General features: G+C 34.7%; 1 protein-coding gene across 1 annotated transcript in view; it reads left to right on the top strand.

Annotated features, from left to right (window-relative positions):
* Window positions 1–27,330, top strand: part of TTN (titin) — a 285,964-nt gene that overhangs the window by 106,626 nt on the left and 152,008 nt on the right. Inside the window, exons 99-139 of the mRNA XM_082466160.1 lie at window positions 304–396; window positions 517–802; window positions 1,588–1,771; window positions 1,978–2,067; window positions 2,164–2,431; window positions 2,539–2,799; window positions 4,410–4,619; window positions 4,827–4,904; window positions 5,007–5,033; window positions 5,455–5,514; window positions 5,824–5,907; window positions 7,780–7,854; window positions 8,871–8,918; window positions 9,783–10,187; window positions 10,653–10,715; window positions 11,080–11,151; window positions 11,316–11,393; window positions 11,980–12,069; window positions 12,299–12,379; window positions 13,731–13,817; window positions 14,221–14,304; window positions 16,972–17,055; window positions 17,280–17,360; window positions 17,507–17,587; window positions 17,763–17,840; window positions 18,090–18,185; window positions 18,614–18,721; window positions 20,512–20,598; window positions 21,093–21,176; window positions 21,338–21,418; window positions 21,708–21,791; window positions 22,014–22,097; window positions 22,871–22,951; window positions 23,254–23,460; window positions 24,381–24,458; window positions 24,666–24,740; window positions 24,947–25,039; window positions 25,817–25,894; window positions 26,091–26,264; window positions 26,472–26,555; window positions 26,749–26,826. Of these exons, the coding sequence (XP_082322286.1) occupies window positions 304–396; window positions 517–802; window positions 1,588–1,771; window positions 1,978–2,067; window positions 2,164–2,431; window positions 2,539–2,799; window positions 4,410–4,619; window positions 4,827–4,904; window positions 5,007–5,033; window positions 5,455–5,514; window positions 5,824–5,907; window positions 7,780–7,854; window positions 8,871–8,918; window positions 9,783–10,187; window positions 10,653–10,715; window positions 11,080–11,151; window positions 11,316–11,393; window positions 11,980–12,069; window positions 12,299–12,379; window positions 13,731–13,817; window positions 14,221–14,304; window positions 16,972–17,055; window positions 17,280–17,360; window positions 17,507–17,587; window positions 17,763–17,840; window positions 18,090–18,185; window positions 18,614–18,721; window positions 20,512–20,598; window positions 21,093–21,176; window positions 21,338–21,418; window positions 21,708–21,791; window positions 22,014–22,097; window positions 22,871–22,951; window positions 23,254–23,460; window positions 24,381–24,458; window positions 24,666–24,740; window positions 24,947–25,039; window positions 25,817–25,894; window positions 26,091–26,264; window positions 26,472–26,555; window positions 26,749–26,826 (4,620 nt within the window). The remainder of the gene's footprint in view (window positions 1–303; window positions 397–516; window positions 803–1,587; window positions 1,772–1,977; window positions 2,068–2,163; window positions 2,432–2,538; window positions 2,800–4,409; window positions 4,620–4,826; window positions 4,905–5,006; window positions 5,034–5,454; window positions 5,515–5,823; window positions 5,908–7,779; window positions 7,855–8,870; window positions 8,919–9,782; window positions 10,188–10,652; window positions 10,716–11,079; window positions 11,152–11,315; window positions 11,394–11,979; window positions 12,070–12,298; window positions 12,380–13,730; window positions 13,818–14,220; window positions 14,305–16,971; window positions 17,056–17,279; window positions 17,361–17,506; window positions 17,588–17,762; window positions 17,841–18,089; window positions 18,186–18,613; window positions 18,722–20,511; window positions 20,599–21,092; window positions 21,177–21,337; window positions 21,419–21,707; window positions 21,792–22,013; window positions 22,098–22,870; window positions 22,952–23,253; window positions 23,461–24,380; window positions 24,459–24,665; window positions 24,741–24,946; window positions 25,040–25,816; window positions 25,895–26,090; window positions 26,265–26,471; window positions 26,556–26,748; window positions 26,827–27,330) is intronic.

The raw sequence follows: 27,330 nt of genomic DNA, 5'->3' as shown, positions 1-27,330 counted from the left end.
TAATGTGACATAAGGTAGCCTGATATCATATCCCTAAAGGAAATCTATATAATAAAACCAAGTTGAGAAATATAAAACTTGATGCTATTAATGTGATTGCAGTTCAATCTGCATGTAATGGCTACAACTAGTTATAAATGTCTATGAAACTGCTTTGTCTTCTATAATCCACTCTCATATAGAGTGTGTAATATTTGTGACATTGCCAAATTCTTAAAGCCTGTTTTTCAAAGGAAATTATTTATTACAATTTGAAGGTAATTGTGATTTTTTAAAAAAAAACATGTAAACGTGTTTTTTTAGACAAACCAGCTGCGGTCCCAGCAGCTAAGAAAGCAGCAGTAGATGGAAAACTCTTCTTCATATCAGAACCTCAGAGTATGAGAGTTGTAGAAAGTAAGTACTTCCTGAAAATTACATCTTCATCTATCGTGTACATTTTACTGCTGATTTCATTTCAGAAAAACTGGTTTTGGAAAATTAAATTTTTATTGATTTGTTTTCATTGTTCCTTAGAAACCACTGCAACATTCATCGCGAAAGTTGGAGGTGATCCAGTTCCAGATGTTAAATGGACAAAAGGGAAGTGGAGACAATTAAACCAAGGAGGTCGAATTTTTATCCACCAGAAAGGCGGTGAAGCAAAGCTGGAGATCAGAGCCACCACAAAAACTGATTCTGGATTATACCGATGTGTTGCATTTAACAAGCATGGTGAAATTGAAAGTAATGTTAATCTACAGGTGGATGAAAGGAAGAAACAAGAGAAAATTGAAGGAGATCTTAGAGCAATGCTGAAAAAGTAAGTTCAATAAAATACCATGCACGGTAATGTTCCATTCATGGACCATCCCCTCCAAGATTCAGATTGTGAAAGAACATTAGCATATAGACATTTTAACAGAAACAGATAAGCAAATACACAGTATTTGAGTGGAAGTTAGTGGTGCATTAACATCAATTTCTGAATAATCTTGAGAAAATTTTGAGAATGAGGTGAATTTTTATTAAAATTTTGAACTAAGGAAATGGCCTGTAGAGAAACCTGTGTGTCTAGGCATGAAATTTTTGTTTCTATGTGTAATTTCTCTTGCTCTGAATGGCTTTCTAGATCAACCATTTTAAACATTTTCCATAATTGCCAATAATTTCAAAACCAATTATGTTTCAACATCACTGTTAATCAATTAATCAACATTTAATTTCTACATATTTTCCTCATGATATATGTATTCTTTATTGATGCTTTCCATGGCTATTATTATTTTTCCTTATAATTCTTTCATTAGCCTCTATTGTTGTAAAGCTTACAAAAATATTTTTGTTATCCTTTCTTAAACTCTTTGATCAAATTTCCATACTTTGTGACTATAGTCTGATCTTAATCCACTCCACCTCCAAACCCACAATTTTGTTTGTTTGTTTGTTTCACAGTTAACATGGTAAAGTTAGTAGTTCTTAAATAAAGGACACAAAACTATTCCTTTGTGAAAAAAATTTTATTACATTTATAATCTTTGAATGATGATAGACAATTCAAAATAAGTAGAAAACAGGTGATTCATGTTTATTTCTTATTTCATTTAGGACTCCAGCCTTAAAGAAAGGAGCTGGGGAAGAAGAGGAAATTGATATCATGGAACTTCTCAAAAATATTGATCCAAAAGAATATGAAAAATATGCCCGCATGTATGGAATCACTGACTTCCGGGGTCTTCTTCAAGCATTTGAAATGCTAAAGCAAAGTCAAGTAGAAGAGACACATAGATTGGTATGATCTTTTGTATATAGTATCATCTTTAAAAATTCACACTTGAAACAGCTAACATACACCTTTTGAGTTTCCAGAACCCTACAGTTGTATAAGATCAGTTAATATAACCTAAGCAGCATCAAAAATGGAAGTTAAATATAATCATTCGTCCTCTAATTCAAATTTTATTCCATATGTAATACTTACGCTTTTTTTCTCCCTAGGAAATTGAGGAAGTAGAGAAGTCAGAGAAGGAAGAAAAGGAATTTGAGGAACTTGTATCATTTATTCAGCAAAGGCTGTCACAGACAGAGGTAAAATGAATTATGCTGATCACAAAATGAACAAATTATTATTGGGAATTACAAGGGAAGGAGTGACTAATGCATTTTAATTCTTTATTCTCCTAGCCTGTCACTTTGATCAAGGACATTGAAAATCAGACAGTTTTGAAAGATAATGATGCTGTGTTTGAAATTGACATTAAGATTAATTATCCAGAAATCAAGCTTTCATGGTACAAAGGGACTGAAAAACTGGAACCCAGTGATAAATTTGAAATAAGCATTGATGGTGATCAACATACACTCAGAGTCAAAAACTGTCAACTTAAAGATCAGGGCAATTATAGATTGGTGTGTGGTCCACACATCGCTAGTGCTAAACTAACTGTAATTGGTAAGGAAAAAGAGTTTTATTATTTTTAAAAAACTTGTGAGATGAATTTACTACTGAGTACATCACATGTGATATCATACAAAATGTATATTGTATCATACCCACAGAGCCTGCCTGGGAACGGCATCTTCAGGATGTTACTTTGAAAGAAGGCCAGACTTGTACCATGACTTGCCAGTTTTCTGTGCCAAATGTAAAATCCGAATGGTTCAGAAATGGCAGAATCGTTAAACCCCAAGGTAGATATAAAACAGAAGTGGAGCACAAAGTCCATAAGCTGACCATTGCAGATGTGCGAGCAGAGGACCAGGGTCAGTACACCTGCAAATACGAAGATCTTGAAACTTCAGCAGAGCTCAGAATTGAAGGTGGGTGGAAGACTGTGGCTGGAGTTATCACAGCATCGGTCAGTGGCAAATGTTGTGCAGGACCTCTGCAACCCTGCCATCACATGTATCTTAAAGCGCTTGTGTGGTCTCATTTCCCAACACACATACTCATAGCATTCACTCACGTCTCAAAATCCATTTGAAATCAAAACGGAAGTATTCACATAAGTGCCGATTCTGTTGCATAGTTCTTTTTGACCTGAAGTAGATTTCAGTCTAAACCATGACTTGACTTTCTAACACTTATTTCTGTTAAATTTCATAATTATGCTAAATTCAGTAATTTTTTACAATTCTATTAAATGCCCTAATTCTCACATCTATGATTTTGAATTCTAGAAATAAATCTTAGAAAGGACCAGATTTCATGGCTATGTGTCTTGAGGATCTTGGCTAGGAGCTGACATTTTGTTTACAGGAATCAATTTGACTCTATCTGTGTGAAACTTTATAGATAAAATTAACAACATATGTGATGTGTGATTAGCAGCTATTTTTCAAAAATAATTATTTCATAGGAAGATCATATTCCAACCTCTGAATCTCTGAAATGAAGTGGAATCCCAGGACTTAGGAGCAACAATATTTATTTCCTAAAGACCTACACCTTTAGACTGTATTCAGCAACATTTGGCTCTAATCATGGGCTCTACTTCCAAGCGTAGCCATTTATAGCTGTTGAAATAACTATGTGACTTATTTACATAAGCATTTCAACATCTCTGACTTGCTTTACAGTGGATATCAAGGCCTGGTTGTATTTTAAAGTTCAGAAATTTTAAATCATTTTTCATTTAAAGGATCCAGTTGAAACCACTTATTTTTTAAATAATTGCCTCCTTTTATATGATCCTTCAAAGAAAAGCTCACCAGAGTACATATGACATCTAAGCTATTCATGACACTGCTGTACGTTGAATTCCAGCCTTCCAGATAAAATTTTGCAGAAGGACCTCCACGCCAGCCTATTCTCTTGCTACATACCCTGCCATTCCCAGTGGGTGGACTTCATGCCTGCCCACGGGTGCTTGCAAAGCAGGTTTCAGAACTCTTCAAAATGAATCCTTTGAAATTTAGAGGTGCAGATTTCCTACTGAGTTTGAAATTATTTTAACAGGGAAAGTTATACAAGCCAAAAAATAAACAATTCTAGATCCTGAATAGCAAAATTATTTTACAGAGGAAAGAAAGAATTTCAAAGGGGAATGAGAAGTATACAGTAAAAATTTAAGTTTATGTTCCCTTTATTTTGAAGCCCCCATTTCACTAACATTTTTAAAGTTTAAATTTTACTTTTGGGTTATAAGCACCCTTGACTATTGCCTTCATGTAAATATTGTAAGGACTTTCAGGGATTTCTTTAAACTTTCCCACATTGATCCTGTAGGAATACACTTAAGTATTGGGATAATTTTTTGTTACTGATGCGAAGAAGTGCACTTTCTTCTTGTTTTATCTTTTCAGCCTTTTTCTGCTATTTTCCAATCGGATAAAAAGATAAGAGACTTTAAACATCTGTGGGGGAAAGCACAGTGGAAGAAATTCCTCCCCAAACAATCTAAATTTGAACTCTTTTTGTACTTAAACAGCTGAACCAATTCAGTTTACGAAGCGCATACAGAACATTGTGGTGAGTGAGCATCAGTCTGCCACCTTCGAGTGCGAAGTGTCCTTCGATGACGCCATTGTAACGTGGTACAAAGGACCAACAGAACTGACCGAGAGCCAGAAATACAACTTCAGGAATGACGGTCGCTGCCATTATATGACCATCCACAACGTGACCCCAGATGACGAAGGTAACTTAATTGACAGTGTCCCTGTGACTATATAATTTCAACTTTGCCTGTTTTATTTATTTCTACTCTAGTTTACACTTATACTCTGTAGTTCTATCTAGATTACTTTTTTAGGAAAGAGAAATATAAATAAATACTATATTTAAATAAAGAAGCATTATTTACAAACATATCAGAAAGCAAACATTTCATGATTTTTTTCCTTAGGTGTCTATTCAGTAATTGCTCGACTGGAGCCCAGAGGTGAAGCAAGAAGCACAGCAGAGCTGTACTTAACAACCAAAGGTCAGAAAACACCCCATTCAAATCACAGTGCAATCTTGGAAACAAAGTAGCCTACCAAGACAATTCTAAATTTTAAAAAATATCATTTTTTTTCTTTTGCAGAAATCAAACTTGAGATGAAGCCTCCTGGTAAGTTAAAAAAAAAAAAAAAAAAGAATCAATCCTTACAATACATTCAGTGTAATTTTGTAAATGATAGAAGCCAAACTAACATGTCTAAAAATATTATTTCTTTTTTTCAGTAAAATATTATTCAGTAAAATTATTTTCAGTAAAATAATACCAATGTTAGGCTTTGTGAGTTTGGGAAATTAGAGATAATGAGGTCACATTCAGCTGATATCTAGGATCAAGTTTGGCCGTAGAACAAATTTTCACAGGGAATAAATTTGCATGTGTGGCTGCCTACAAAAGAATCTTAATATCTTTGTTTCTATATGTTAAATTCTGCTGTTGGAAATGCCTGACAATCAAACACATCTTAGTTGTCTAATAAATATCTGTGCTTTCAGTCTCTCGGTGCTTATCATTATTAAATGTCCCTTTTCAGATATTCCTGACTCGAGAGTTCCAATTCCAACCATGCCTATCAGAGCAGTACCACCAGAAGGTAAGATCCAGCACCATGACCCCTGGGCTTGAAGCTGCAGTATCCTACCACTAGGAAGTTACCAATGCCAAACCATAGCATACAGCAAGAACAAATTCTTTCTCATCATATTCTTCACTGTGTAATTAAAAATCAAAGCAAAAGAGTAGTTACAATTATAAATAGATGCTAATTTTGTTTGTTCTGATTGTTGAATTGCTGCTATAACACCTTTGAAGTACTGAAAGAAATGCATGAGACTTTTCATCATATTTCACACAAAATAGGAAACCAAAATATGTTACTTATGATGGCATTTATTTTCTTCAGAAATTCCTCCTACAGCGGTTCCTCCCATCCCCCTGTTGCTACCATCACCTGAAGAAAAGAAACCACCAGCAAAACGTATTGAAGGTATTATATGTTATCTACCTAAATGTCAAAATATAGAACTATTACAGACCTGGAAAATGTCGTTTAATGCAACATGTTGGCCCTCTAGTGGTCAGCAGTTTGAATTGCCTTTCAAAATGTAAATTATATGCTCTTAAGTATTAACTAAATATGTAAGACATGTGCCTAAAAGTCTGAAAATCATCAGAAAAAAAAAATGATGCTTAATATTAAAATTTTTATTTTAAAGGAATCACTTAAGCATTAATGGCAAACTGATTTCACATTTCTTATTTTCCTAACTACTACATAAAGCAATAAAATGATACAGTCAAATTCTAGTGAAGCTTACAGAAATAAAAAATACTAGTGTATAGTCAGATTTAAAATTATAGTTTGTGTTTTTTCCCAATTACACTGTTAACTACGCTAAAATTCATTATTGTGTTATAAAAATATGATTTGGAATATCTTTGATTTTTTTTTTTTTTAAGCTAAGGAAAGAGCTCTCCAATAAACTCATGAGTGTGCCAGGAAATTGTCCTTCTCAAATATTTCAGTAGATAAATTGTACTATTTGTGCCCCCAAACTGCTCAACTAATCAGTCAACAGACTGCCTGGGACTCTCTAGAGTTCTGGGGAGTTCAGAATTGCTGTCAGAATTCTCCCAGCATCATCAGGAAAAAATTCTGCATGTCAAAGTCACATTTTTCCAAAGCCAAGCCACCATTACTGTAGTAGTTTCCATGGTTTGACATGCTAGTTCCCTAATATCTACTACAATTGGTGTCAAAAGCTTGAGCTAGTTTTCAGCCAGCCTCAGGGGAAATTCAGTTAAAAAAAAAAACAAAAAACACTTCCAGTTTTATGACTACTACAATCTCAATAACAAAGAAAAGCATTTTTATAATTTATATGAACATAATTAACTATATTTCACCTACTTATGATAGCAAAAATGAATAAGAATCAAAAATCATAAAATAGATTTCCACTTATATTTGTTGTCAGGAATAATAATTTATCTTAATGAATGATTTATGATTTGAGTGTTAGTGTCAACATGACTTAAGTTTGAGTGCCCACTGGGAAACTTGAGAAATTAAATCATATTTTAAAAATTCAAAAGTGTTATTTATTCATGAATACTAGGAGCCATAATCAAGTTACGATCAGGGACCAGGATCAAGGTATAATGTCAGCAATGACAAAAGAAAACTTCCACAATGTAGCATAGGTGGGACTTTAATTTTACTAATTCACTTGTTATTCTTTTTCCTGAAAAATATAAAGTGTTCTTACCTAAGTGAAATGAAGATGAAAAGGTGTACCTCTTCTATTTATGATATCACTTGGGTCTACTCTAGATGTTTGAAAACTTTAAGCAGGCATAAAATCAGTGAAGATGTAAGATCACCCTTCATGTTCTATCTCCCTCCAAAAAAATTGTTCTGCTTTCTAGTCCAAGATCTTTCCGAAACAGATATCTTGCAATAATGTGCAGAATCTCTTGTTACCATCAAAACATATTAAAATATATATATATATATTTCAGGGCTTCCCTTGTGGTGCAGTGGTTAAGAATCTGCCTGCCAATGCAGGGGACATGGGTTCAATCCCTGGCCCGGGAAGATCCCACATACTGCGGAGCAATTATGCCCGTGTGCTACAACTACTGAGCCCGCGGGCCTAGAGCCCGTGCTCCTCAATAAGAGAAGCCACCGCAAGGAGAAGCCCGAGCACCACAACTAGACAAAGCCTTTGCACAGCAATGAAGACCCAACACAGCCAAAAATAAATAAATAAAATAAATTTTAAAAAAAATTTCAATAAACCTCCCAGTTTCATGAAAATATTTTAGTAAAATTTACATCTGACATCTCATTTTTCAGTGGCCAAAAAAGCTGTGAAGAAAGATGCTAAAAAAGTTGTCGCAAAGCCCAAAGAAGAGGCACCACCACCTAAAGGTATTATAATTAATCAAAATTCAGTCTTACTGCTTTTCTCTTGGTTAAAAAATTTAAATCCCAAATAGTGGAGGATAGAGGAAGGTTAAGAGTGTGAATTCACAAAATGGTACCTCTTCCTTTACTCACCCTCACCCTCTTTTTTGATTCAGTCCTCACTTTGTCTCTCAACTTTCTTTCTTTTCCCCTTTTTTTCCTCCCTTATCCTCCTGTGCCTATGTCTACCCATGGCACCCAATGGCAACACCAGAGAGTTCTCATTATCTCTGGATAGTGATTTAAAGAAGGCACTGCCCTCTGGTCCAACAGCTGATCTTGATCAAGTCACACCAACAGAAGGTCAAGGGCTGGCACTAATTTTAAGTGGCTGCTTCAGCCCAACTCAGCACCCTTCCTGGTTCACCTGAGCTAAATGTCAATACTTGCAGGGAAAAAAAAAAAACTTTTTGCAGGCGGATCAATTTAGTTACTTTAAATTTTTATTATATCCTGGAAAATTTTTAGGAAGGAGATGGGATAACTAAATTTAAGCAAATAGTTTTATCCATCTGGCTAAGATTAAAGTACAGCAACCTTCTAAAAAAAGGAGAATCCAGGAGCATAGGGCACGATTCACTGAGACTTTTTTTTTGTGGTCATTTGTGAGATGTTATAGAATAAGAAGAATCTCAAAAAAGCATGGCTATTTCCCAAACTTTATTGTCAATCACTGAAAAAATTAAACATGCATTATTTTTAGCATCAGACATACCGAATATTCTCTTTATGTTTCATGTTAATTTAAATTGTTTTAAATCAACATAAACTAGAATAAAATTTCAGCCTTCCTGCGTTTTCGTTAACATGGCATTACGTAGCATTTCTGGTGAGCTAAATTTGGATCTTATAAAAGCATTTGATATATGAGTAGTAGTCACAGATCATACAAATGGCTAACAAGGGTGTACAGGATTAGTAAGCATTAAAAAACTTATAGTCTAAAGATAAACATGTATTTTATGTTTTCAAATTTCCAGAGGTTGCCAAGAAGCCCCCACCTCCTACTGCCTTAATTCCAGCAGAAGGTAAATGAAATATTTTATTCTATTTATTTCTGAGATTTGCATCTCTGCGTTGTATTCTTATTTTATGTATCAGGCTTCCAACTTATTATAAAGTTGTAAAGTCTCCTCTGCTACAGTAAAATTAGCAGTGGAAATGATGGCTACTTCATACTGGTCGAATTCCAGGAAAGAAAAACCCAGGCAAATGTTTATGCAGCCTCAGTGCAGTGGACTCAGGGAAAGAAGTGGTGAGGGCTAGAAAGGGAGGGGATCCCTTATTGTTTCAACTGTAGCTAACACAAATGTTAAGGATCATATGAATAATGTTAGCCTTAATATTTTTAAAGTTGTCATATGAAAGCAACTAATTGATTTGGTTACATGATTTTAAATATTGTCTTTATCAAACTGACTAAAGAGTTATATTCGATAGTCAAAAATATAGCTTTAAAATTAGTACTGTTTTTGAAAGAATAGTTTGGAATTTAAGTAACTGCAGAAATATTAAAAATAAATTCCACAAAATGATCAAATATTAAGATATTCCATGGGGAAAAAAAAACTAAGGGTTTTACAAACTGGAGCTCCCATGAAACAATGGAAGATGTGTTCATTGGATAATATTTACTGAATGCCATTTTGTTCACACCAGAAAAATCCTCAGGTTAAGAGTAGAGTGTCTCTTGACCCTCCTGACTGTGTTCCATAATGAACAAAAATTTAAACAGAACCAACACAAAGAAAACGTAAATTATCAATATAAGGCTGCGATCTCAGATACTGATATTACTTGACTACATAGACTTTCATTTCGTGAAGTAATTGTATGGATATAATTAACATGCTAATATTATCTTTTTAAATTAAGTAATTTATTTATTTTAGCTCCTGAAGTGATTGATGTATCCTCCAAGGCTGAAGAAGTGAAAATAATGACCATAACCAGAGAGAAAGAGGTTCAGAAAGAAAAAGAAGCTGTGTATGAGAAAAAGCACGCAGACTACGAGGAGAAGAAAGTTTACATAGAATCTTTGGAAGAACCTTATGACGAACTAGAGGTAGAACCATACACGGAACCATATGAAGAACCTTACTATGAGGAACCAGATGAAGACTATGAAGAGACCCATGTAGAAGCTAAAAGGGAAGTTCATGAGGAATGGGAAGAAGATTTTGAAGAAGGGCAAGAATACTATGAAAGGGAAGAAGGTTATGAGGAAGGGGAGGAAGAGTGGGAGGAGGCTTACCAAGAAAGAGAAGTCATCCAAGTTCAAAAGGAGGCTTATGAAGGTATGTATTAATTGGGTGACTTTTTTCTCTTTTCCTCATGTTTTGCTCAGTTCTTTATATTTTCAAGGTTATTAACCTGATTTGCAATGGATATGAAATAGGTGAAATGACCATTTCCATTTTTTAAAGTTAGAAATCTTTAGAATCTTTAAAAGCATCATTTTCTTCAGAGTTACTTTCATGCTTTGATATTGTAAATTGAATCATTTAATCGTATTACTAAGACTGAATTCTGAGTGCTCTTTTCTAATGCAGAGGTTCAAGTTTTAGTTTCACTGCCTCACTGCATCTCTGCTTGATCCTGCTTCTAAATCCAGCATGAGTAATCCTGTTAGCAATAAAGACCCCAAATACAATAATTTACACAGTTGTATATGATTGTTAACTTATATCATTTGCCAATTGATACAATCTATTAGAACTTAACCTTTTCAAGCACCCCTTATTACTGTGTTTTTGTTAAAGAATCACGTGAGAGGAAAATTCCAGCAAAAGTACCGGAAAAGAAAGAAGTACCACCTCCTAAAGGTATGTAATTGGAATTATTTAAATAGATCACATCATCAACGTCATTATCATGGCTTGCTGGGCAAAAATGTATGAATCACCAGTTCAATCCAATAGGCACAACTTCTTCTGGAAGCTTCATTGTATCAGTGATTTTTTTTCTAAGAATATCTACCTACTTCATTTAATTCAAACATAAAATGATGATAAAAAGATTGTTGTGGTAAATATAAAATAAAAAATAACCAAAATACTTGAAGTACAGAAGCTTGTACTTAAAGTTCAGTGCAACAAACTTGTCTCTCTTTAAAAAATGAGAGAAAAAGAGAGAGACTATTTTAATAGAAATTCTAAAAGTACTGCAATTTTTTTAAAATGCTTGCAGTTGTAAAGAAGCCCGTAGTTGAAAAAATTGAAAAGACTTCTCGAAGAATGGAAGAAGTTCAAGTCACCAAAGGTATTATCATTTAAAACATTTCTAGTACCATGTACACAAGTAATTGTTTACTGATATATAGTCACATGTTAGTTATTTATATAGTCATCTAAACTAAGATATTTTAAAATTTTGTGCAAAACAATATTCTTCACAATACAAATATATTTGTACATATTTTTAAGTACCCGAAGTTTCAAAGAAGATTGTTCCACAAAAACCTTCTCGGACTCCAGTGCAGGAAGAAGTTATTGAAGTGAAAGGTATACATCTTTGTCTTTCAGCTACAAGTTTTAAACATTTTTATTTATGTGTATGAATATGTATACATGTATTACTGAACAACTCACAAATCTGAAATCACCAAAATAAAGACATATTATATATATTATATTATATACATTTTATATTGCACATTTATATAATTTAAGTAAATCATAACATTATCTTTGTTTTTAGTATCACTTTAAAATTACATAATTTTTTTTTAATTAAAGAAGGATTTGTGTTTAATCAGTAGTCTTCTAACTTTACCGTGCCATGCATTCCATTCCATATAATATTCCTCATCTCCTCATTTATATGAATAAACCCTAATGGATTTGGGAAAGCATCACATCACGTGTGAAGAAGTTGTGTCTATTTGATTCCCATTTAATAATGTTTGATAAAGGCTGCATGGATTGTTTGTCCCTATAGATCAAAACGTGATTTGTTTTCTTGTCAATACTGAATTTGTTCTCAAGCTATCATATTAACCCACTCATTCTGTGTCTAAACAAGCCATGTATTTGATCTGATGTCTTGAACTGGAAAAAGAAATACTAATGTGAAATACTCTCTTTAAAGTACCTGCTGTACATACAAAGAAGATGGTTATTTCACAAGAAAAGATGTTCGTTGCTTCTCACACAGAGGAGGAGGAGGTGTCAGTCACAGGTATAAGGCAAATTTGAATATGGGGCTCAAATGGAAGGGCTTCAGATGGATTTTTATCCCTCTTCTTATCTAATTTGTGATTATGTAGATATCTCTGTCTCCTTGTGAATCTTTGTCATCTCTTCATTTCACATTTGTCTGTTTTAATTTGTATTTCAATATTCTTTGTAAATTGCAATACCACCCACAGTATGGCATACCAGGAACTAAAATGTACATTTTTTTAAAGTCCCTGAGGTACAAAAGAAAACTGTTATCGAAGAGAAAATTCACGTTGCTGTTTCCAAAAAGATTGAGCCTCCACCTAAAGGTATTAGTGATTTATTCTAAGTTTAAAATCTTTCAAAAGTTCCAGAGTAAATATCTGAATATGTTAATATTAAATAATAAATTTAGTCACAGACCTATAGCCACTATGTGCAAATGACATCATAGGGAGATACGAAGACCATGAGGAGGGTATTGGAGAGAGGAATGAGAATTCCTGGAGGCTCTGTTCCCTGCTGCATGAAGCTTACACTCTAGTGGCCAGCTGTTTAGAAAACGAAATAGTGTCCTGGGGGCTTCCCTGGTGGCGCAGTGGTTAAGCATCTGCCTGCCAGTGCAGGGGACACGGGTTCAAGCCCTGGTCCGGGAAGATCCCACATGCTGCAGAACAACTAAGCCTGTGCGCCACAACTACTGAGCCTGCGCTCTAGAGCCCATGAGCCACAACTGCTGAAGCCCATGCACCTAGAGCCTGTGCTCCGCAACAGGAGAAGCCACCGCAGTGAGAAGTCTGTGCACCGCAACGAAGAGTAGCCCCCGCTCACCACAACTAGAGAAAGCCTGTGTGCAGCAACGAAGACCCAACACACCCAAAAATTAATTAATTAATTAATTAATTAAATCTATTAAGAAAAGAAATACAGTGTCCTGGAGCCAGCTCATACCCACTCACCAGAGCTGATGGTTAAATTTTCAGGAATTTTGCTACCCAGCATTTAACGCTTCCATGATTAAAAGTTAAATTATATAAAATTAAGTAAATTATATTTAAAGCTATGGTAATAAATGCTCAAAACTCATTACTATTTTCCTATTATCTATGTTTCTGAGGTTATGTTGATTGCCTCTGTGTTGTGGAAATACTGGATAATTATGCGCTACTTCTCATCCCTTCCCAACTCCGAGACAATGACATCATCGCTGGTAGCCAGGATGCATGTATTTGCACCACCACAGAGGCTGGAACTTGGAAACTGGCAGTGGCTACAAATTAGGGCTCCCCTCCCTCCACCGACCCTCTCCTACACCCAGTCAAATTGTTAAACATTTAGGATACAAAAATTATTTAAGATAATTGCATGCAGTTGTTCTATTGCTGCGGCTTTATAAAAGTAAAGTTTCTGAAACAGGTGTCTAAGGAACAGGCACTGGCACCTCTGAGGAAGCGGTGCTCCGACCTGTTCCTAGGAAAGTGGAGGTTCCTTCAGTTAAAAATGAGTAACAGTCACATTTTCTAATTAGCCACTAGTTCATTGCCCTTAGCCCTTGATTAACACATAATTTTCTTGCATTCAATTGATATAAAACCAGAATGTCTACTCTTTAAGTCTTGCAACAACATATGCCTTGTCTAAATGCACAATTTCTCAAAATCGACCCATTTTTTTTTAAAGTCCCTGAGCCACCCAAGAAACCAGTCTCAGAAGAAGTAGTCCCTGTTCCCCACCTTCCTGAAAAGGTGGAGCCCCTACCAGCCAAAGGTAGAATCATATATTTTTGAGAAAAATTTCTTAATGTCTGTCTTCTTGTACCTTTTTCTGTTGGCTCTGTGTGTTAATGAGATAGTATCTGTAAACCATTTGTAATATATTTTAATTCTGTGTATGTTGATTTCATTAACTTGTGGTAATATGTTACACAAATGTCAGTAATACTTTAGACTCCAGACCATGCTGATTGGGTCTTTGTCGGCTTCGTGTAATATATGTAATGTCTGTATGGTACTGATGTATTTAGCGTGTATTTTCATCACGTTACATGCTTGATATTAAATTACTTCCTAATTTCTTACACTCGTACTGAGGATTTATGCTTTAATGTAATCTTAAATGTCTCACAAGGAGACTAGAGTTCTCAGTTGTTTCAACAATGGTGTCTTTAAAGTTCCTGAAGTTCCCAAGAAACCTGTGCCAGAGGAGAAAAAGCCAGTTCCTGTGCCTAAGAAGGAACCTGCTGCTCCCCCCAAAGGTACACCAGAACTGATCACGGGCTGACCCTTTGCCCCAAGTGCCAATGCTTTGTCTTATACAGTCTTCGTACTTACTCTGCTGTCTACTTTGTGTCTTTTACATGCCCCTTGTGTTTTTCATTTATTTGTCAGCTTCGGGGGGTACACTCGACATACATTATTTGTGATACTGAACATTAAAAGAAGTTACTTTTAAAAAGCAACTATATCAAACTGCTGTCTTAAATTTTTAGTATCTTCCCTCTCCTAGAGAAAGAAGAAATATTTGTGAAACTCATTTTCTGCAGGGCATGTTTCTAGGAAAAACTCTTTCAGCCCTCAACTGTGTGACTTTTTCTTAATAAAAAAAAAAACTTTCATGAGTTATGACAAAGATACAAAGACTAACATGAGGGTGTTTGGCAGAACTGAATGTTAATGAGGTAAAAATGTACACAGTGCTTCTGGGAACTGCCACTCTTCTGAAAAGTCAATAATGCCTACCCTTAAATAGTTGGAAACATCAACTTTTGGCATTTACTTTCACCATGTTTCTTGAGATATTAACTGAACATTGACATTTGCCATAAATGTTGCAATTATCTAATTAGTGAGTCAAGGGACCTTTCATATAGGGATGTTTGGATTCAAATATGCTAATTCTTGCTTTAATTTTTTGGATTTGGTTGGTTTTGGGGGTTTTAGTGATAAAAGACACTACTTTATAGAGGCAATGAAGTAACAAACTGCACAGATCTGGTCAGTTATAGAGAGATCCAGTATCATCCAGCTTAGGAGAAAGCAGGCTCATACATTTTAAGAAGTGTTCTCTTTTGCCTGATTTCTCAGTGTTTCCATTTTCTTCCTGAATCAAATCTGCTTCTCTCTTTCTCAGACTCTTCTTGTCTGTTTCAGAATTCTGGGTCTTTTTTTTTTATTCTTTATTTTTTAATTGAAGTACAGTTGATGCACAATATTATATAACGTACAGGTGTACAATATAGTGATTCACAATTTTTAAAGATTATACTCCATTTATAGTTATTATAGAATTTTGGCTGTATTCTGTTGTACAATATATCCTTGTAGCTTATTTTATACCTAATAGTTTGTACCTCTTAATCCCCTACTGCTCCTCCCCACTTACCTCTCCCCACTGGTAACCACTAACTTGTTCTCTATATCTGTGAGTATGCTTCTTTTTTGTTATGTTCACTAGTTTGTTGTATTTTTTAGATTCTGCATGTAAGTGATATTATCCAGTACTTGTCACTCTCTGACTTATTTCATTTAGCATAATACCCTCCAAGTCCATCCATGATTTTGCAAATGGCAGCACTTCATTCTTCTTTATGGCTGAGTAGTATTCCATTGTAAATATATACCACATCTTCTTTATCCATTCGTCTGTTGACGGACACTTAGATTGCTTCTATATCTTGGCAATTGTAAATAATGCTGCTATAAACACTGGGGTTCATGTATCTTTTCAAATTACAGTTTTTATTTCTTTAGGGTCTTTTTTTTTAACCAAATGATTTTTAAGAATGATTTCTGATTATTATCTAATCATTAAAATATAATGATTATATGAAAATAAAATATGATTATAATGAAAAAGTTATATTACTAAAACCAGTACTAATACCAAAGCCTCTTGGTCACTCCTGGAGGAGACTCAGAGGCATATCTCATTTATACATGAAAATAAATACACTTAGTAACATGTATGTATAAACATCCCATGTATACATAACATAATATATACATGTATCAATGTGTATCTGTATAACTACATCAAGATATTACAAATGCAAGTGTAGAGGTGCAGATGTTCAAAAAAATTGCCAATATCTTATTTAAAATGGAAAAAATTACTACCGATAATGCATGCTGTTGGAACTACATCAGCCACTTAAAAATTCAACATCATCAACACTTAGAATAGATAAATTAAACCCATTGTAAACCTTCTTTGGGTCATAGACCCTATTGAAAACTATGGAGCCTCTTAGAGAAAAGCACATATGTACATACCCACAAAATTTTGCACACAGAACTCCCCAAAGTCACTGACACACAGATATCATACTGAGAGGGCTACCCTAGCAAAAGAGTGTTTCCTGAGTTTTATAGACACTACAGGTGCACCAAAAAAAAAAAATTCAGAAGAGAGATAGAAAAAAAAAAAATGATATAGATGCAACCATTCTAACGACATCTTAGTCTAAGATAGTCTTAGATAAATTACACCCATTGTTGTTTTGGATTCCATTTCTCAATACAAAGAGTAAAGGGATTTTTCTATATACTATATCCACACTCTATATTGTTTATATAATTACTGACTAATTTGGTATTTTTACTGGAGTATAATTGCTTTACAATGTTAGACTAATTTGTTTTTATCAAAAGCATACCAATATATAAAGAAAGAATGAATTCTGTGCACATCCTTCTGTGTATATAACTCATTTTTAATCGCCTAAATGCCTCTGTAACATTACTTGGGACATTTACCACATGTGACCTTTAGAAAACTATAGTTTAATTTTGTGCATTATTTTGCCGATGCATAGAAAACCTATAACGTTAGTAAACTACGTAAAGATTTGTGTGTGTGTGCCTATGTCCATTCATAAAAGTGACATATGGCTGAACTAACATTCTATTTTAAAAACTTTAAGTCCCAGAGGTGCCCAGGAAACCTGTCCCTGAAGAAAAGGTTCCTGTTCCTGTTGCAAAGAAAAAGGAAGCTCCGCCAGCTAAAGGTACAATGACTTGCTTAGTAAGGAAGCTCTGTTTTTATGTCTTGAGTATAAAACATTTTTGTGTTTAATTATCTAATTTAGTTTGTTTCATTCAAAATGAATGTTTTATGGTGTAAGAATTCCACAAAAGTGTCTGTCCATCTGCCTACTTTCTTACAAAACAACTGTCCATTAGCTACTTCGGAAAATATAAAGTTAACTCTAAAAATGAATGTCTTTTCAAGTTCCTGAAGTACAGAAGACGGTTGTCACAGAAGAAAAAATAACCATCGTCACTGAAAGGGAGGAATCTCCACCACCAGCAGGTAACCTCATCCCTTCTCCACGAAATAACCTTATCTTCCCTTCAAGCTTCTTTAATTGCATATCGTCTTTAATGGGCCTGCAAGTTCTATGTTGCTCATTTACTTTGCCTTTCTGAGAATTTTTAAATCAAATACTATCCTTTAAGTGCCAGAAATACCAAAGAAGAAAGTTCCTGAAGAAAAAAGACCTGTTCCTTGGAAAAAGGAAGAAGTTCCACCACCAAAAGGTATTGTCTCTCCATCTTTCCAAGAACCATCTTTATAATATTATGTTCCTAGGCAAACAATGATTTTGTTAGTCTTGTGATATATGTGCATCGTGAGTGTGTATCTGTGTTTTGTGATGGTCTTCAATGAGATAACACTGAAGTTCTAAAAGTGCACAATGTTTTTAAATTCCAGCTCTGCCTAAGAAACCTGTCCCTGAGGAGAAAGTTCCCGTGCCAGTTCCTGCTGCTGAGAAAGCCCTTCCTCCCCTAGGTAGGATTTGTCTCAAGCCTCTGACAAAAATCTTTTAGCTGGTGGATTCTTTTTCCTATCTGGTGTCTTCTTGTACTGACCCTTTGTCTCTCTTGGATAGAATTTGTGTGTGTATATACTCGTGATAAGTTATGTAACTTGCTAGTGAAAGTGGTGTACTGTGCAAATCTTCCCCAAACTTTAGGGAGAGAAAATTGTTAAGATTCTTGATTTTTAAGCTTCAACTTTAATCCTTTCTTAAAACTGAAGTTTCTAAGAAAACTGTCGTAGAAGAAAAAAGATTTGTCGGTGAAGAAAAACCATCCGTTGCAGTTCCTCAAAGAGTGGAGGTCGTGCGGCACAAAGGTATATAATCGGAAGTGAGGGGAGAAATGAGTTTGCATGTGTTTCCTCCAAGTCTTTTCTTCTTACCACATAGTTTACTTTAGAAGTTGTTCTTATCAGTGTCTGTTGTAGCCTCTGAGACTGAATGTTTTGTGTTTGCATTGGTCCTGAATCATTCTAAGAGGGTGAGTGGGGTGCTGAACATGTGGTAATTGTGAAAGTGGCCTCATTTGGGCATAATCTGAATATTCTTCTCAGTCTTGCGCTGTACTGTCCCCTCATCTGAACTCAGCTCTCTCCTTCTTGTAATGAAGAAGCACTGTGAAACCACCCCCTAAGCAGATAGAAGAACATTACCCATCTATAGGGAACACATGGTTATAATCAGTACTTCAGTGGGCTATTCAGGCTGAATTTAAAGTAAATCTTATCTTTTAAAGCATCCGCAGAGGAGGAATGGAGTTATTCAGAAGAAGAGGAAAGAGTATGTGTTTCAGTTTATAGAGAAGAGGAAAGAGAGGAGGAGGAGGAGGAAGTGGAGGTTACAGAATATGAAGGTAAATAATGCAGATAAGCTAGTGGTGACCTGGAGTCTTGATAAGCTGTTTTCCTTCACAGATTATTTATCAGATTAATGAAAGTGACACAAATTCAGTGAACATCTACTGGTCTTATTTGATGTATCTTTTGATCAAAACACAGACTCAGGAGCATTAATTAGAGTAAACGTCCAAAGTATCCCTTGTCCATTCCCTCTAACTTGGCTCTGTAGGAAACAAGCCTTCATATTTATAGGTAACTAATGGTGCAAGTACCTCCATACACATTTATCCTTTCAGTAGATGGGACTTGGTTTCAGTATGGTGGACTGGCCTAATCTTCACCTTGGTAGTCTAATGTCTAAAACGTGGGTAACAAATAGCAGTGTTGATAGCACAACTCACTAATGTGTCCTGACTCACAGATTTTAAATGAATAAGAAATTATATACATTATTACATTCCAGAAGTCAAGGCCAGGTTTGAGAGTGAAGCACTGAACACATAGGGCTTTCCAATATTCCATGTATGGAGAAAACAATCGTGTAATATCTTTCATTAGATCAATTTGTTATTCAGATGTTCACATACCTATAAAGCTAGTTCTCTATAGCTTAGGATTGAACAACAAGCTTTATTTCAATGTTGGGATACCCTTTTAATGAATTAAGACACCCCTAGGTTTACTGCTAAAGTTCAGCATTCTGGCTAAAGCTATATATCTGAAAGAACTTTACTAAGAAAGTTTTAATGTAGCTCTGCTTTAAAGATTAAACCATAAGTTTCTCAATAAATTAACTGTCTTCGCAATGAAAAGATGGATAGAATTGTACAGGCAGTTGCCCTTGAGTGCATCTCTGGCTAATAAAAGGGGCCCCACCTCTTCTCCACTTGGAAGAAAAGTCCATGTGAAATCCAGATGTGCAGTCTTAATGGAATGGCTTAGAACAGAGCAAAACTTGACTCCCTAGAGGAAGCCCGCCAGTTCTGTTGTGCTTCCTGGGAAAGGCCAAGATAGGCATAAGTCAGGAATCTGATGGATTCAAAGAGGGTCCTATCCCTTCTAGAAATGTTTGGGAAACCATAACATGTACACAAGGAAAGTTCTCATTGCATGAATATAATTTCAGTTTTTTATACATTATAAATTTCTTTTAGTACTATAGACGCTAATTAAAAGGAAAGACATTTTATGATATTCTTATGTTTCCATTAAGCCCAAAGATTTAGGGAAAAGATGCATAGCCTGTTAAGTTTACTCCTAGTGTTTGTAACTAGATCTTTCTATTCTATAATTAATCTCATACACATAGACTCAAAAATCATAGGAAGGCTCTTTCCTCGTCCACCATAGCTACTCTCGCAAAACTTGGGGAAAAAGTCTTGTTTCCAAGTCCTCAGTAGGTTTTTCACATGTAATACAGGTCTTTTCTTTCTTATGAACCTACTTATGATTCCTCAAGTATATTTTTGAAACTTGTCTTCAAATTCCTGTGTTCTTGTTAACTTAGCCGCTAGGATTGTGTTTACGTCTTGCGCTTGTCCTGTTCTTCCTGTGAATACAAGCATTGTTATCTTTATGTTACACTTAAAAATTAAATTACTGAAACTTATTTTCTATGCTCTTTATTAAGGCATATGCTTTGATTAAAATCTTCTTCTTTGGGTATTTTAAATGAGAACAATCAGGGAGTTGGAAAGTGTTAAACTTTTACTATTTTACTTACTTTTTGACCTAATAAAGTACAGCTAAAATTAAACATGAAAAACACTACAACCTATCTTCTTTGAAATTGATATCTTTAAAGTGATGGAAGAGCCTGAGGAATATGAATATGTTGTAGAAAAAGAGCTGCACTTTATTTCCAAGAAAGTGGACGCTGAACCAGCCGAAGGTAGACCAACTCTTAGATTAATTCTAGCCCCATATGTGTTTGGCTTGTCCCATTCTTAATGTCCTCTCGTAGTTAATTTTTTGTCTGTGTTGCAAATGTTGATGAGTATCATGTGTAATAAAAATATTCCTTAAATTTTTATTAAAAAGAAATCTGGACATTTCCACAAAGGTATTTTATAATCTTTTCAAGTGCCTGAGAAGAAAATTGTACCAAAACCGAAAACTCCTGCTAAAATAGAGGAGCCTCCACCAGCTAAATGTACAATTCTCTCTCAAAGAAATGGGATACCATTTGTCTTAATAGCTATAATAATGCCTTTAGTTTGAATAACTGCCTCAGTTTTGTCAGCATATATGTGTAAACATTTTTACTGACTGTAAACATTAATGTTTGTGTAAATGTGTGATCTTTTCATAAAGTGAGTTCTTTGCCCCAAAATTACACTTCTCCTGTAATGCAAACTAATATTCTTCAACCTAATATTTCTAAAGTTCCTGAAGTACCTAAGAAAATTGTGCCAGAAAAGAAAATTCCTGCTGCAGTTCCCAAAAAGGAAAAGGTGCCACCAGCCAAAGGTATATTGGGCTTTCCTTTATTCTTGAATAATGCCTGTCTTTTTAAATCTTAAATTGGTACATTCTTCAAATTTTTATGACATTAACAAGAAAATAAGTGTGCCTATGTTTAGTGTTTTTCACACTTGTATGTCTGACCATGTTGTGCAATGTCTTTTAAGTGCCAGAAGAGCCAAAGAAACCAGTTCCTGAAAAAAGGGCTCGTCCCAAAGTGGCTGAGATAGAACCTCTTCCCACCAAAGGTAGACGAAACCCCCCAGCACAACAACTAGAAACATGTCTTGTCTTTCTCGTCCTCTCACTGCTGTCCTTGGGTCACCCCTTCTGTATGGAGGTTATTGGTGTATGTTGGCCGCAAGGATATATTATTGCCTTGTCTATGGTAGACTATTACTTACTTGTTGTGAAATTCATTTGTGTGTACCTTGTAAAATTGTTATACTCTAAAATCACAATACTTTCTGGCTAATACATTTTTTAAAATTCCACTTTAAGTAATATAACTCCGTAATCCTAAAATTATCTTTCAAGTGACTGAGAGGCACATGCAAATTGCCCAGGAAGAAAAAGTTCACATTGCTGTAACTAAAAGAGTGGAGCCTCCAAGACCAAGAGGTACATGGGGCCTTTCAATACACAGAATATTGTACCTACCCTATTCTCTTTACCAAATACACTAGTTATGGATGTTGGTTTTTTGTTGTCATTGTTATAGTTGTTTTATGTTTGAAATCGTGAAAATATCAAGTCTTTTATGTTTGAGTTACTACTATACAACTACCTTTTTGTTGTTTGAATGAGGAAAACAGTTCTTTAAAGTGAAATCTGTCTTTAAAGTGCCTGAGGAACCCAAGAGAGCTGTTCCAGAAGAAAAAGTTCCAAGACTCAAGCCTAGAAAAGAGGAGGAGCCACCAGTAAAAGGTATACCAACTTTTCCAAAAAACAAAATAAGCTTTTAGGTGTCAAAATAAGCTTATAGGTATAACTAATCTAGTGGAATTGGGATCCTTAGAGGAAATAATTTAAATATGTATTACAAAGTAAGTAATATGCATATGCTATTCCGTATCATCTCAAAACTAAATATTTCTGATACCAGAAAATATTCTGTCTCTTCTTCTCAAAAAATAAAAAACAAAAACAAAAGTGAAACTCCATACAAACGTGTAGATACTTTCCCTTAAAATGTATTTATCTTCTAATGTGTCTTTGTCTATATACTAAACTCCTTTGCCGAAATGCTTGTTTTGTGTGGCAACCTTTGATGAAATTAAAATTTTTTAAATCCTCAATTTTCTACATTGTGCCAGTAGAGCTTATGAAAACACCTTAGAATTAAAGTGAGGAAACTATTCATGTGATGCAACCTTCTGTCTAATGCTTGTTTGATAGTCATTGTTTATACTGTCTAGTTGTCTTTTTATTTCTTTTATAAATACTACTTGATCTTCTTAAAGTTATTCAATGTCTTTTAAGTATTAAGTAGCTTAGAAAAAAGTATTTATATATATATTAGAACGTGTTTATTTCCGAGTCTATTGATTTTTCTTACCACTTAAATGAAAAATTTAAACAACGAGTGTGGTTTTGGTCATCTTTGTCCTCTTTGTCCTTGGATTGTGCATATACAAGTTCTCTTAACACATGTTATTATGAATCTTGCAATTCACTTTTAATAATTACTCTTTTTAAAGTGACTGAACTCAGGAAAAGAGCTGTTAAAGAACAAAAGGTATCCATTGACGTTCCAAAAAGAGAACCTCCAGCAGCTAAAGGTGTGTTGTGTTTTGACTAAATAATAAAATGAAGCACAAACCTACACAGCTCTTTGCCTGTTAGTTTCTAATTTGACTCTCATTCTTTATTGGCTTATTGTTGCCTAAAGGCAGGGAATCTAACATTTGAAATTATAAATAGCAAATGTACACTCTGTAATACCTTGGCCAGCAAAGGACAGTCAGGGTCTCCCATAAGCAGTGCATGAGACCATCACCAAGGAATGAGATCACAGCACATTGTCACTATGGTCCCTAAATGGACTTCAAGTAAAAGGCACCTGTTATCAATATTATTCCAGAAGTAACTGTAACAGCAGAGGAAGAATGGGCTGACACCCAGGAAGAAGAAACTGTTCCAGTACAACGGGAAGAGGAATATGAAGAATATGATTATAAAGAATTTGAGGAGTATGAACCAACAGAAGAATATGATCAATATGAAGCGTATGAGGAACATGAATTCGAACATTATGAAGAGTATAAAGAACATGAAGAATACGTCACAGGTATGAGCAGAACTGCAAACCTGAAACCACATTAAATATGAGCAAAATCCATAGAACAGGATAAAATTTTGAATGCCCAAAGAAATTTGGAAAGAACTTTGTTTTGTTTGGCAAATTCAGAATTTTTTTTCTTGGATAACTTCCAGAAAAACAAATCTCTATAAATCGTAAAGTTGCTGTTAGGGTTTGGTTCTGGGCATAATCTATTTCCTCTCTTCTTTTTGCTTATAAGAAAATGTCATTACGTTTCTTTCTCCAAAAGGTCAAGAGTCTATCTTCAAGGGCCCTTGATCATTCTAATACATGACCAAAAATTTCTGAACGTCTCTCATCCTGAAGCTTGTTATTATCAAACATAATAGGCTATTGAGAAAACACCCTACCCTCGGGGTTCCCATCATCAAAACTTCACAAAGACTGCTTCAAAAATAAACACAGAGAAAGCGAACACAAGCCATTGTGTTTTATCTTTGTGAAGATCAAATCTGTAGGAATAAGTTTCTATTGGAATTTCAAAATGAAGCAATATTATTTCACTTATTCTATTTTTGATGTTTCACAGCCTAACTTTGAGAATGTTCTATGTAGTTTTACAAATAGAATTAAAAAACAATATTATATGGGGAGGAGTTTAACCATGATTTTGTCTACCTGAAGTGAAATGATAATATAATATGTAAAAGAGAGTCGCAATTACCTAACTGAAGTAAATAGCAAGGAGGAAATAGCAATAAAAGCTTTTTTAGGTCTTTTATACCTTATTCTACTTGGATCTCTGATTCTCACTCACCTCTAGAGGCTATGCCTATGCTGTAGATAAGATATATTATTTTAATTCTTCGTATCCATTGAAGAAATATCATTTTTTTATATTCTAACAAAAATGTCTAACATTAAATACCCTTTATATATTTTTAAAGAACCTGAGAAGCCCATCCCAGTAAAGCCTGTCCAGGAAGAACCTGTTCCCACAAAACTAAAGATCCCACCAGCTAAAGGTAGAGTGAGAAAAACATTATCAGTCATGAGACCTGTGGTCCCTACATGTCTGTCCAACTATAAATCCATGTTGAAGTGGCAGTGTACCAATCGTGTGTGTGTTTGGGGTCATTATGTTGTACATCATATTTCTTATTTTTTTCTTCTTACTACTCTTAAGAAATTTGGTTCAGGTTTTAAAATCTGTTAATATTGATATTTTAAAGTGCCGAAGAAAGTGGTCCCTGAAGAAAAAGTACCAGTACCCATTCCTAAGAAACTCAAACCTCCACCGCCCAAAGGTACATGGCAGCGTAATAACTACCAAAAACATCTTTTTAACTTATGTTCTATAAACGTGTCTTACTACCTTGTCTGATGTTCTTTGTCCTTACTGAATATATTGTTTGGTGCTGATTCTTACATTGCTCAGCGTTTCATGTATTTTTATTTACATGATATTTGTGTGGTTTGTTTTAATGGTCTTTAATAATTAATATCTTTAAAGTGCCTGAAGAAGCAAAGAAAGTTGTTGAGGAAAAAATACACATTTCAATTATCAGACGTGAAAAAGAGCAGGTGACTGAACCAGCTGATAAAGGTATAATTTCCTTCCTCGATTTTGGTCTTTTTTAATGTCTCTTTTAAAACTAAAGAAGCTGTGTTTTGCTTTTTTTTTTTTCTTCACTGTTTTGTGTCTTTTATATTAATCGTTAGGTGGATGTTGGATGTAAAAATCTGTAAATACAGGATAAAAAGATAATGTTATCTTAAAAGGAAAAGTTATTTCAACCATAGCTTCTTATACAATGGCTGTGTCCTAACACATGGCTACAATACATATAAAATAGAATGTTTGGATTTAAAATCAGTGACCATTTGGCACATTCCTGACTTATCTAAATTGATGTGATGATATAACAATATTCACCACAGTTTAATACCTGTTTATTGATCCTAAAGTCATTTTGAAGATTGAAAAAAAGAGTTAACTCAATGTCTAACCATTTTTCCCTGCTTTTTACTAAGTATTAAGTAACTTCGCTGCAATTTCAGAAAGTATACTTATCCAGAAGTAAATTTAGCTTTTCAGTAAAGGATGTTTCATACAAGCAGAGATACCCGAACACTAAACATCACTTCACACTTGGTCTCTGCTACCTCAGACCTCCTTGAGTACTTTTGTACGTTTTTATTCCAGTAAGGTTCAGAATCCTTTCCATGGAGAGTCTGAAGTTTCTTATAAATGAACAATCACATATCTCTTATATGAGAGGCACTTGCAGCATTACTCTATTTCCTTAAAATACAATAAAGCAGGCATTCGCTGGGTACCCTGTTTCTGACAATAAAATCTCCTTATACTTAATGTTTTAAGTGCCCATGAAGCCCAAGAGGGTTGTCACAGAAGGAAGAGTACCTGTTCCTAAAAAAGAAGTAGCAGCACCTGTTAGAGGTACCTATATTCACTCTTTTTAATGTGTTGTTTGTCTTTTTTGGTATGAAATTCATGTTCAGTTCTATGTGTAAAGTTCCTCTGTGGGAAAGATAAAGCCTATTCCTTCTTCTATTACAAATGGCTATGTTCCTAACGTGTCTTAATTTTATTGAATAATTGGAAAATATCCAACCTCAAGATAATATCTTTAAAGTGCCTGAAGTACCCAAAAGACAACCAGAAGAGATTGCCTTTGAAGAGGAAGCTGTAACCCAAGTAGAGGAATATTTTGAAGACGAAGAGTACATTGATGAAAAAGAAGAACTCATAACTGAAGAAGAAGAGGAACTCATAACTGAAGAAGTGGTACCAGTGGTACCCGTCAAAGGTAGATTATATCTCCGGCCAAGGGATAAGCAGCAGCATCTTTTGTATCCAATTTGGTCAGATTCTGGGGCTTATTAGCACTGATGACCCATTCTGCTTATTTTAGAAAAAGACACTTTTAGATGCTAAAGTATGATTTCAGTAGTTGCTTTTCACATTTTATATCTTTTCTGCAACATTTCCAAAATTCTTCATAATATCTTTAAAGTGCCTGAGGTACCCAAGAAACCTGTTCCAGAAGAGAAGAAACCTGTTCCTGTTCGCAAAAAGAAGGAAGCCCCACCAGCAAAAGGTACACCACCACTCTTATCGTGAGCATATAAAAGACTTCATCCGCATGTAAACAGCTAATTATCTTCTGAGTTCAAAACCTTGTGTGTGTTACTGTCTATTCTTTGAAACTGTCCAGTTGTTTGTTAACTATCCTTTGTGTGGATGTGTTGTTACTGGTAGTAAGAACTTATCAATAAACAATATCTTTAAAGTGCCTGAGATTCCTAAGAAGCCAGAGGAGAAAGTTCCTGTGCCCATTCCTAAGAAAGAGAAGGCTCCACCAGCTAAAGGTATACATCTCTTTGTAATCCATCAGTGGAATAGTGTAATAATTTACCCATGTATTGATAGTATAACTTGGTGAGCCGTATCGGTTCTTTCCCCATGATGATATTAACAATATTAATGCCAAGACAAGCTGGTTACTGGAGCAGCTTGTTGTGTAGTCATCTCTGAATTTTACCATCAGAGCATGCTGGTGCTTCATGCTTGGCTCCTCCTCTTTAGTGGAAAGTTCTTAGAGTAAAGTAAATTCTAATTGTAATACCAAAATGGACAAAGTCATCATTTACCAGACATTGTGTGTTGTCTTTATCAGTCTAAGTTTTTTCAGTGTTTTTTAATCTTAATTTTTGTGCATTTTCTGGCCTTTGTTTTGTGGCTGTTATAATTATTATTTTCATTCTTAAAGTGAAATTGTTAGAATATCTATGATGCTTCAGTAAGGCCTAAAATTGCTAGATTCTTCTCTATGGGTGAAAAATTTGACACTAACCCTATTTGATATCTTTAAA

The sequence above is a fragment of the Balaenoptera physalus genome, assembly GCF_965194825.1.
Source record: "Balaenoptera physalus genome assembly, chromosome: 6".
Taxonomy (NCBI): Eukaryota; Metazoa; Chordata; class Mammalia; order Artiodactyla; family Balaenopteridae; genus Balaenoptera; species Balaenoptera physalus.
This window is presented reverse-complemented; position numbering and strand designations above follow the sequence as displayed.